The 12,420-nt window shown below is 43.5% G+C and overlaps 1 protein-coding gene across 1 annotated transcript in view; it reads right to left on the reverse strand.

Annotated features, from left to right (window-relative positions):
• Nucleotides 1-12,420, reverse strand: part of TECTA (tectorin alpha) — an 81,950-nt gene that overhangs the window by 16,221 nt on the left and 53,309 nt on the right. The window contains 3 exon segments of the mRNA XM_005897103.2: nucleotides 1,496-1,788; nucleotides 4,109-4,492; nucleotides 8,654-8,853. Of these exon segments, the coding sequence (XP_005897165.2) occupies nucleotides 1,496-1,788; nucleotides 4,109-4,492; nucleotides 8,654-8,853 (877 nt within the window).

Below are 12,420 nucleotides of genomic sequence, written 5' to 3' on the forward strand. Positions count from 1 at the left end.
ATAATTGACTGATATGATTGATACAATAACTATCAACAGATACGGATATAATAACCAATAACAATAATGATAATTACATTATTATTAATCAAAAATAAAAGTAATAACTGTTGGTAAAGTAAAAGATTTGAAAGGACATCCAGAAGCTTCTAAACCATTTCCAGTTTAGCTACCAGAGACCATAAGGAAAATCTTCACAAGAAAATTGGTGTCAGGCTACAACCATTTATAAGAGAAGAGAAAAAGGAAATAAGAAGGGAAAGGAAACTCAAACAGAATGATGATTCCTAAGGAGGAGCTGAATCTTGCTCATCTTTGGAAGCCCCAGAATAGTTTAATGTGCAAAGGAGTCATTTTTCTAACTGTGGGTCCCAGAAGTGACATTTTAGAGAAAGCATCACATTAGGAATTCTGAAATCTAATCTGGGCTTTGCCACTTACTGTGCCCCCTCATCTAAATCATTCCACTCTAGCCTCCGTTGCACCTAGAAAAGGAAGACACTGGACCAGATTGTGCCCAAGGTTCTTTCCAGCTCTGGGTCCCACAATTCACAGGACGGTCTAATTTATGGCACATTTTTCAGTTTACACCTGCAGAAAAGTCAAAGAGGGTTGAGAACTTCATTCCCACATCTGGGAATTCAGCTGACGTTTGGCACGTTAAAGCTCAAGGGGACAGAATCATTGTACAAGCAAAGAAATGCCAAAAAAGAGAAGTGTAGCTCTAGAACCTCAGAGGAATTAACATGATTCGGCAGTCCGGAAGGACTCTTAAGTTAAACACCTTTGAAATAACTTGCTTAGTTCCTTCTATCTCAGTTGGCCAGAGAGGGGCCTGATAATAACCTCAGCGACTTCTACTTTCTTGGACTTTCTAGACTCCCACCAACTTCTGCCTACACAACCAAGCCTCTGGTAAGAGGTACAGATGGCACTAGTGGTAAAGTACCCGCCTGCCAATGCAGGAGACATAAGAGACACAGACTCAATCCTGGGACAATCCTGGAGGAGGGCATGGCAACCCACACCAGTATTCCTGCCTGGAGAATTCCATGGACAGAGGAGCCTGGCAGGCTGTATGACTGAAGTGACTTAGCATGCACAGACATGAAGTCTCAGCACTAGGGAGCAAGGAATAACCCTCTTCTCCTGGGTTAACTCTTAGTCCCACCCTCAGCAAGGATGCCCAGTCGCAGTTAAAGTTAAACTTGACCAGTTGGGCAGATGGTCAAGGCTTTAGAGTTCTAATCCTAGGAACACTCTTCTGTTTGGCCAAGGGCCGGATAACACCAAAATTCAGACTTATCATCTAAGCCTAGTTACTTCCTCTGCTGTTCAAGAAATTATTGTGCCTGTTTGTATGATGAAAACTCCAAAGATCTTGAGCTTAGCTATTTGTAGGCGAGGAAGGGTGTTGCTATACGAAGTACCTCCCTCATCAACATCTGTCATAGACACGGGAGGACTGGGACCACTGAGTCTAGTGACTGGAGACTCTCACCTCTTCTGCATGCCATTGGTTTTCCAGCTCTGGGCCAGGACCATGCTGCTCACCACTGGCTTCCCCCGCAAGGTCACGTAATCATCAGTTAAGTCCCCATTGAAGTTGCCGCAAAGGCCACACACTTTGTTCTGCAGCCTCTCGCTGATGCTGATTTTTATGACGTTGTAGCCGTTGTAGTAGATTTGGATGTCGGGGCTGGTGTCAATCACCAGGAACCCCTCACTGCTGTAGATTTTGGTTGCCAGGCCGGTTATGAATGGAACATTCACTTGTGTGCCATTCACCTGTTAAAGGAGAAAGAAGAAGTAAATGACCCTCAAAGCAGAGATTGGCAAATATTTACTGTAAAAGTCCTGAGTAAACATTTTAGGTTTTGCAGCCCATATGATCTATCCTCGTGGCAAAAAAAGCAGCCACAGACAAAAGTAACTAAATGAGCAAGGCTGTGTTCCACTAAAGCTTTATTTACAAGAATAGGCAGCAAGGAGATTTGACTGAATTTCGTATTTTGCTGATGCCTGCCCAGGAATCTGAGGGCTCGCTCATCTTACTGTCCACAGTTCCTCCCAAAGAAGCAAACTATGGTGGCAGAGTGGCTAGATTTTTGTATAAAACTTTCTCCAGCATAAACCAATTACTGAAAACAAAATCCCAATCCTGCGCTAAGGAGAGTCTAACACGGTTAAAATGAATCTGGGGATCATTGCTATGTTTATTGTTTTCTTATTTATAATGTTCGAACAGGAGATGCCCTCCCAGAGGCCCTATAGGCACAGTATTTTCTCCATTTGTCATTTTCTTGCTTTATAACAGTTTCTTTTCTTAGCCCTTAGGACAGAACATAACATGCCTTTTCTGTACTTACAAAAGAAATTGTTCTTTTCCCCCCCTAGGTTATCAGTAACTTTTGTTGCTTAAAAAAACATAGCAGAAGCCTTAAAAAAATATGATTCTTTACTATTTTGGTGGCTGGGAGTATTTTATTCGGCACAATGTCAGTTTTGATCTCAGGTGATCCCTTTTTGCTTTCTTGCTGATATATTCTGGGCCTTCGCAGTCATGTCCATGTGGGCCAATTTGCAAAAGGAATTAGAGTGTCAAAAACAGTAGCAGATTAACTTTCATTGAAGTTAAAAACCAGTATTAAAATCCAGACTCTTCCTTTTAAGCTTGCAAAACCCTACCAGTCTTTTGCCTAATGCTGGATACTAAGCTATTCGATGACTCTTTAAATAGAGATACTTCCAGTGCATGATTATCTGAGCCAGTGGTGGAAAGCAGATACAGTACCACTCAATTCCAAAAACATTAATATGCCTGTGCTGGCTCTCTCCTTGGCCCTCCCTAGCTGGAATTTGCAACACAGGGTGGGGTGAAGCAGGGCTGACTTCATGGTTCTAGTCCGCCTGCAGCCGACTGGTTTAGCTGAGTGACTGGGTGACTGGCAGTCACCACCACTACTTCAGAGCAGGTTATCTTCTCAGATGGAAGGATGGGAGGAATACAGGTCGGAGTGGTGCCTTAGTTTATTGGGGTGGGGGGCGGGGGTTGGAGATTCACATTTACTTATATGCCGTTGTAAGATTCACAAGAAACCCGGCAACTCTCCTAGAGAAGAGCCAACCCTAAGAGAAATCCACCCTCTCTCTCGTCTGTGCTCTTTCCCTCGGCGTGTCATTAGGGGGCGCTCTCATAGTGAGGGACGATCCCTCCCACCCATTTTTATTTAGGTAGCTGTGTTTACAGGCAAAGACTTGCTGTCTTTCATTTTCTAGAAAGGATGGCAGAGATGAAAGAGTCGGTCTTCTTTCAGGTGGCAGAGCCAAGAATAATTTCAAGCTCTTATAAACAAATGAGAATCTTTTTGGAAATTAATTATGAGTAAAAGCTGACTTATCTACCATTACCTGAAGGTTTTTTTTTTTTAGATTTTTTTTTTTTTTTGATGCAGACCATTTTTAAAGCCTTTATTGAATTCTTTACATTATTGCTCCCATTTTATGTTTTGGTTTTTTGGCTGTATGGCATGTGGGATCTTAACCCCTGGCCAGGGATTGAACCTACACCCCCTGCATCAGAAGGCGAAGTCCCAACCACTGGACCACCAGGGAGGTCCCTCACCTGAAGTTTTATTAGCATACATGCTGACCTTATGTCCTTGAGATACTGTACATATCCTGCAAGGCCTTTGGAATCGTATGTGCTAAGTCATTTCAGTTGTGTCCAACTCTTTGTGACCCTATGGACCGTGGCCCGCCAGGCTCCTCTGTCCATGGGATTCTCCAGGCAAGAATACTGGAGTGGGTTGCCTTGCTTTCCTCCAGGGGATCTTCCCTACCCTGGAATTGAACCCACATCTCTTATGTCTTCTGCACTGGCAGGTGGATTCTTTACCACTAGTAAGCGAAAGACTAAATGGGGCTCTTGCTTATGCCTGTAGAATCTTTACACTTTCAATTCTCTAAAACCTGGTTATCTGTGTATGGTATGTGTGAAACAGCCAGTTAAACTCATTATCCGGGAAAACCACAGTTAACAGCCCTCTAGATAGGCCCTCGTTCCAGGGCACATTTCTTAAGAATCAAGGACAGGCTCGTCCGTCACCTTGACTGTGTTCCGGTCGTTGATGAGAATTTGCTCTTCGTTAATGTAGAAATAGACGGGCGAAATGATGGTGAGATTGGGGGCCGACCACTTGTCGAAGTTGATGATGAGCTGGAAGGAGATGTCGGGGAGCTTGTGGCAGATAGTGGAGAGCACGAAGGCGCAGTTGGCTGGGAAGCGGAGGAAGGCGCCGTCGAAGGTGCGGAAGACGCCGCCGCCGGCCGCCAGGCAGTAGGAGGTCTTGGTGCTGAAGCAGCCGCGCACCCCGTTGCGCAGCGCGCACTCCTCATCCGACTTGCACTGGCGCGGGTCGCACTGGATTAGGTTGCGCCGGAAACAGCGGCACCGCCGCGTGCAGTCGCTGTTCCAGAACAGCTGCTTGGGCTGGAAGAGAGGCGCCCTTTGCATGAAACTCTGGTGGTGGTCAAGGTTGGGGACCCCAAAGCCCAGTTCACCTGGACCCTTTCCGGGCTGGGCTGGCCTATCAGTAGCGGGGCTGGAATTTGCAACAAGGGAGGCTGGTTCAAGTCAAACAGTACCTGCCTTCCGGGTAACTCAGATGCCAAACAATATGTTACCTGGTCTCTACTGGTTTCAATCAAGAATCTGGGGATCTTCACAGTGGGTTGTAGAGCTAATCACAGCCAACCAACTAGAATGGGAAGCAGGTCAAGGAACTAGGCGAAGTGGAAAATACTTGGTAGGGAATTCATCTAACAAGTATCAGCTCTACTTGAAGGAACAAATTTAAATTCACTCAATAATGATAAAGCCCACCCTTCAATCTTAACTAGGCTAAAGAAAGACAGAACCAATTCCTATGCTGAACCATTTTTGTCACCTTAAAAAATGCACAATGTGAGAGTTGCAAGTTAAGTTTTATTTGGGGCAAAATAAGGGCTATAGCTCAGGAGACAGCATTTCAGATAGCTCTGAGAAACTGCTCCAAAGAGGCAAGCGGGAGGGTATGTATGTGATTTTGGTGAAGGGAGAATATATGCAATCAAGTACTTATTTTTTGCAGAAGGTTTCTGCTAGTCATGAGGAGCAGTCATGACCGTGAAGGATTTTTAGTGCTTTTCTAGATATAAGGAGCTACAAGAATTGGGCACATAAAATCGGCTCCTAAAAATACCTATTTGAAGACCTATCCTTCCAGTTTTTCCCAGAGCACAGAATGCCTGATTTCTGCTCTTCACCCTGAACTCTTTTCAGGGAATGTTGAAAAATAAGCAGCTGAAGCAGCACATGTTTTAATCCCTGTAGAGGTAGATGGCAAGTGCCAATGGCAAGTGCCAATTTGTAGCTGACAGTTTCAACATTTCACAATACTCACTGTTCCAAACTTCTTTCCTTGTAAATAATCTAATTTACTTCTGTTGCAGATACCTCTATTTCTATATCCTCAAGCAAGAAATCTAAGCAACAGTTAGGGTCCATGAAGGGAAAACTTTGGGATCAGACCACCTGGGTTTCGATCCCAGCTCTGCCACCCTACTCATGCCACCCTGAGAGGCTCTGCCAGCTTCCCAGAGTGTTGGTTTGCTTTCTCTAAATTGAAGTTAGTAATAATGTCTTGCAAGGCAGTTGTGAAGATTAAATTCAATAAGACGTGTGATGCACATTTCCCAGCTAAGAGTAGGTACTCAATAAATAATAGTTGCTGTTATTACCAGAGAAGAACCACTCATCCTCTTTCAGATAGTGGGGAATTATAAAAATTTATATTAAATACCTGCAACGAAGTGTATCATCAATTGGTGGCAGCTATTATTTTTCACTCTTTCTACAATCTGTAGACACAGCTATACTTGTAGAGTCTGTGCTCTTGATCTCGTACCTGTTCTAGACTAAGAATTCCAGGGAACTGTTTGAAATTGGTCATGACTGTTCAAGTGGAGTGTGGTCCCAATGAATGGTTTACTTCATAGTGATGAGGGCACTCAAGGCATTAATTCAATTTTCTAAAACAGTGCTTTCCAGAGAAGATGTTTTAATGGCACAAGAAGGGCCTGTTCTACTTTCTGGTCACAATTTTCTGCATTAACGATAGACTTATCAAAACCCTGGATATCAAAGAGAGACCTGACTTAGATCCAAGGGTAAGTAAGAAGAGGGTGAGATCTTCCAGGAAGAGTTTTCTCAAGAAAACCATTCCTGATTCTTTCACCCCTAAAATGGAGTATAAGTAGTTTCTGGAACCTCTTTCCAGACCCGTGAAATATTCTGGGTGTCAGCAGCTTCACAAATTGGCTTCCTTTCTCTTATCAGATTTGCAGAATAATTGAGTGGATGGTCTGGCCTCTCTCAGATAAGAAGTCAGACATTGCATGGGTGGAGAGAGAAAAATAACCTGATGTATGTGGATATGATCAAGGGTCCATAACTCATCCTACAGGAGAACTTGATCATGAAAGTAGCATCCCAGTAAAGAGACTGGCCCAGTGCTGCCTGCTCAACCTTAATTAGACCTGATGAGGACAGCCGGGTAATTACCCTACATGCTAATGGCTAGATGTGTTCTCTTTTTATTTCCAAAGAAATCTGTCGTATAAACAAGCCTCCAAGCTTGCTTGAACAGTGGCAAGTAGGTGTGGATTATTTGTTCTGTGAATTTGCTACTTCCCAGATATAAGCTGTTGTCAAAACCCACTGACTTTCTGATGAAAAGTGGATACTAATGTTGAGAGTGCTAATAGCTGCCGAGAGCTGTATTGTGCTTTTCCTGAGAGCTCCAAGGGCTTTTATATGCATCATTTCATTAACACGCCTGGATTTTTTTAATTTATAAAATGCCTCTTAAGAGAATTAACAAAACAATAAGCAGCTACCAATTATTGACCTGCTAGGTGCCAGGTACTAAGGCACCTGCATAGATTACACAACGCCCATATGAGTTGGTATGTTTTGGAGATAAGGTCACAGAAGCTCAGAGAAATAGCACAGTTTGTTCAGTGTCACATCACCAGTGTTGGTTCAGCTAGGATCAAGCCCAAATCTCAATCCATTATGTCACAGACACTCAGGATCTCTGTTGAGGGAAGCATGACACACTTGATAAGTGGATACATTTCAGTAAATCTCTGGACAGGGGAGCAGAGATTGAAATAGCGTTTTTCAGTTTTGAGCCTGGTTATCTCTTCTCCCAGATTGTAGGAAAATGGAATCTATTATTATTTTCTCCCACATGTTTTGCCTCTTCCTTTCAAATAATCAATATCTCTAAGAGCTAACTTCAAAACTCACCTCTGCCAAGAAGCCTTCTTTGATCAATTCTGCTATTTTACTCTACTTTCTCCCATCTTTCTAATACATTTATACAAATTTCCCGCTGAAAATGAGACTGAAGGTAACAGCCATATTCATCTCTTTCTATTTCTTCTCAAAGTAAAGTAACTTAGTTGTTCTTGAACAAGAACAATATTTCTTTACAGAAAGAAAGCAGTGTTTCTTTTTTGCCTAGTTTATTTTCAATTTAGACACTTCAATTAGTTTTTTTTTTAATGCTTCGATTCTTTTTCATTTTAAAATTGATTAGTTCTGTAGGGTATTATTTTTCACTTGTTGATATGTTATTTTGTAATTGTCCTCTTGTTTTTAAAGTGCATTTTTTTTTCCTCTCCTGAATAGATTTTTAAGTTCCTTAAGGCAGGGAACATGCTTTATCATCCCCAACAATACCACTAGCACAGAGATCTGCAAATAGCAGCTATTGCACAGATGCTGTTGTTAACTGTCTACTCACCAATGTCAGGTATTGATATCGTTTAAACAGAATGGGCGAGAGGCAGAACCCAGGGCTAAATAACCTCTCCAGGCAAGATCTTTTTAAGAACATAAAGTATTCCAGCACATAAAGAAAGATTACAGGGTGGAAGTATAAATGATTTTGCATGCTCATATGTTTTACTCAGGGATATCTAAGAAGGGCATGTTCATCAGCTCTATGTGAAGCCCCCAAAGACAGAGAAGCAGAGGGTAGGATGTGGAAAACAGGACATTAAGCAGCCCAGACAGAACTCTCTGGGGACGGTCCTAGAGGGACAAATGACACATGAAGAGATGGCAGCCTTCACTCCCCTTCTCACGGAGCTGCAATAGACAGAAGAGAGAAAGCCACTCCTCCCAGCCTAGAGCTCCATATTTTCCAGTTAAAACTGCCCTTAGCTAAGACAGGTATAAATGTCAGATTCACTGCCTTCCTATTTCCAAACAGCAGCCACGTCAGAAGCTTTCAGACTAAGATTTACAGGAGAGGAAATCAGAAGGGCTTAGAGAAAGGCACGGAGGAGGGAGAGAGGCACACACAGTGCTAGCGAGGAGGCAGGTAGAGTGAGACCCAAGCGCATGTCTAAATCCGGAGCCTCATCTGACCTGTCGGTGACCTCTCACCCCCCTCGTCCCCCCTCTCCGCCTCCCTGTGAATCCACAGCACCATCTTATCCTCATCAGAAGGGAAGATGGGTTCACCATGACCCATCTTCCTCCTAGAGGGGAGAGAACTCCGCTGCCTCTCAAGGAAGAAGGGCGGGCCGGCGCCCCTACCTCGTAGTACTTGCCGTCGGAGTAGCAGCCGCAGCTGTGGGGCAGAATGCAGCTCTTGCCGTTGAGGACGTAGCCGGGGTCGCACTGGCAGCCCTCCACGCAGTAGTGGTTGCAGTCGCTCTTGAGGCGGATGGCGGCGCAGCGGGGCTGGCACACGCTCACGCAGCTCTCGTAGTGGCTGTTGGGAGGGCAGGCGACGGCTGCAAGGGGAGACACGGGTCAGGATGGGCCATCCCCAGGGCTGTCAACGCCTTCCTCCCGGCCTTCCCTCACCCGCTCGGGGAGATGGAGGCCTGGTGCGGAGGAAGCTTTGCCCCCGACCTCCCGCTTTCCTCCCCTCTCTGCTTATGCAACGCCTTTATGGGACTTAGCACTGCAGAAACAATGGACAGCAGAGCAGACAGAGGTTACCCGGCTCCTCACACTTCTTGCCCCTCTCCTCAGCCTTGCTTTCCCTGAGGTTCTCTCCAACCTGTTGCCTTAAACCCACTACCCAACACGCATCTTGACTACAGTGATTCACTGGATGGTCTCCCAGGTGTGCCCCACATTCATTCCTGCCTTTAGGTCCCCATCTGGTGTTCATCTCCCTTCCCCACCCACTTCTTCATCCTCCCAGTGTCTCCAAATTTATCTCCCATTTATCATTTTCTTACTGGAGTATAATGGCTTTACCATTTTGTGTTAGCTTCTGCTGGACAATGAAGTGAATCAGCTATACCTGTATGTATATCCCTTCCCTCTTGGACCTCCCTCCCACCCGCTTCCCCACCATCCCACCCATCTAGGTCATCACAGAGAACTGAGCTGAGCTCCCTGTACTTTATAGCAAGTTCCCACTACCTGTCTATCTTCCACATGGTGTATGTATGTGTTAGTTACTCAGTCGTGTCAGACTCTTTTTGACCCCGTGGACTGTAGCCTGCCAGGCTCCTCTGTCTGTGGAATTCTCCAGGCCAAGAATACTGGAATGGGTAGCTACTCCCTTCTTCAGGGGATCTTCCAGAACCAGTGATCGAATCCAGGTCTCTTGCATTGCAGGCAGATTCTTTACCATCTGAGCCAGCAGGGCAGCCCTTTACACATGGCAGTGTGGTGTATATATGTCAACCCTATTTTCCCAATTCATCCCACCAACCCCTTTGCTGCAGTGTCCACATGTCCATTTTCTACATATTCATCTCTATTCCTCCCCTGGAAATAGGTTCATCTGTACAATTTTTCTAGACTCCACATAATGTGTTAATATTTTATTTGTTTTACTCTTTTGGCCATGGTCCATGGCATGTGAGAGCTTAGTTCCCTGGCCCAGTATTGGATTGTGTCCCCTGCATTGGCAATATGGAGTCTTAACCACTGGACCACCAAGGGGAGTCCCCAGATCCCTCATTCTTCAAGCCCCAGGTAGAATCCCAACTTATCTGCAAAACTCCCTATTCTTTCACTAGCTCAGAACTTCCAGAACCCTTTTCCAAGCCAATAGTTTTTAACAGTAGGCCCTCGAACCCTTGATTTCTGAGAAGGCAAACTTACATTGTGTGTGTGCCTGTGTACAGAGACCAATCCATGTCAACTATGTTCTGTGGCTTTTAAATGTATGTAGATGCTTTCCTGGAAGGCAACTGGGGTCCTGGTGAAGGGTGTGGGCTCTGGAATCAGCTCTAAGAGATTGGAGCCATTACCTAATCTCTCTGGGTTTCAGCTCCTTATCTGTATTATGCAGTTACCCAGGGCAGCACTTCATGGCTTTTTGGGAGGGAATGAGTGAGTCTGTGTACTTAGAACAGTGCCAAGCACCTAAGTGCTTGGCGTGCTGCAGTCTGTGGGGTTGCAAAGAGTCAGACATGACTTAGCGACGGAACAACAGCAACAACGAGCACCTAAGTGTTCAGCAAGTGGTAGTCAATCATTAAAGACAGGTTTGCTTAAATATTTTACAGAAACTAGTATTTAAGTCAATGTATACAAAAAAGAGCGGTAAAGAACCTGCCTGCCAATGCAGGAGATGTGGGTTTAAACCCTGAGTTGGGAAGATCCCATGGAGAAGGAAACGGCAACCCGCTCCAGTGTTCTTGCCTGGGAAATGTCATGGACAGAGGAGCCTCATGGGCCGCAGTCCATCAGGTCGGAAAAGAATTGACATGACTTATCAACTAAACAACAAAAATAACAATACAAAAAAGTACAACTACTCTTTATGTGGGAATTTCTACTCTACATCACTTAGGCTTGAATCATTGTTTTTGCACTGCTGTGTGTATTTTATGTGTTTATAATGATGCTACATCCTTGTACATTTATCCATGCCCTCATGAGTTAATGAATCTCTAAATTCCTGGAAGTGGGATAACTGGGTCAGAGGGTATGTGCATTTAAGCTTTTGATGGATGCAACTGAATTGGCCTTTAAAGAGGCTTTGTCTCTTTATCCTCCTACCAGGGCTATATGAGATTTATTTTTCCCTCATCCTCACTGATTGGTTGTTTATCCCCAAACTTTCTGGTCCTTGGAAAAAACTACATGCTATACCTATAAGGGATCACCATCCAGAAGATGAAGGAACTTCTAAAATTCAACAACAACAAAAAAAACAAACAATCTGATACAAAAATGAGAGGGGAATTTGAATAGACCTTTCTGCAAAGAAGATATATGAATGGCCAAGAAGCATGTGAGAATCAACACCACTAATCATCAGGAAAATCAAAACTATAATGTGATATCACCTCATACCCACTAAGATGGCTACTATTAAAAAACACCCAGAAAATAACAAATATTGGTAAAGATGTGGAAAAATTGGAACCCTGTGCCCTGTTGGTAAGAAGGTAAAATGGTACAGCTGCTGTGGGAAAGAGTAGGGTGGGTTCTCAAAGAATTGAAAATAGAATTACCCTATGGGCCCAGCAATTCCCTTCCTGGGTGTATACTTAAAAACGTGAAAGAAATATCTCTAAGAGATATTTAGACACTGTTGTCATAGCAGCATTCTTCATTATAGCTAAATCATGGGGGCAATACAAGTGTCCACCAATGGATGAATGGATAAGCAAGATGTAGTCTATACATGCAACGGAATATCACTTAGCCTGAAAAAGGAAGGAGATTCTGCAACTTGGATGAACCTTGAGACACTATGCTAAGTGAGATAAACCATCCACAAAAAGATGAATACCGTATGATTCCACTTATGTGAGGTGTCTAAAGTAGTTAAGACAGGAAGTAGAACAGTGGTTTCAGGGGACTCTGGAAAGGGAGAGGAGTGGAGAGTTAGTGTTTAATGGGTACAGAGTTTCAGCTGAGCAAAATGAAAAGCATTCTGGAGGCAGAGGATGGTGGTTGCACAACAATATGAATGTACTTAGTGACACTGAACTACACCCTTAAAAATGGTTACAATAGCAATTTTGTTATGTGTATTTTACCACAATAAGAAATTAATGCTATATCCTTATTTCATTTGCATCCTTTGTGAGACTCTTTGTATCTTTTTCCTTTGTTTATAATCTATTTGTATATCTTTTTCTGTGAATTGCCTTTTCACGTCCTTTACACATTTTGTTTGTTGAATTTTTTATTAAATTGTAAAAGCTCTTTGTAAACTGAAAATATATTTTTGTTTGTCACGTGTTAAAATATTTACCAATTGCTTTTTGACTTTGCTGCTTCTTCCTTTTTTTTTTTGGTACATTGGTTTGTGATCTTGATGATGTTTTTCCCATATGGAAATATAAAAGTTTAAAGTAGTCCAATTTATCATGTTTTCC

The sequence above is a fragment of the Bos mutus genome, chromosome 15 (genome assembly GCF_027580195.1).
Source record: "Bos mutus isolate GX-2022 chromosome 15, NWIPB_WYAK_1.1, whole genome shotgun sequence".
In the NCBI taxonomy this organism is placed as follows: Eukaryota; Metazoa; Chordata; class Mammalia; order Artiodactyla; family Bovidae; genus Bos; species Bos mutus.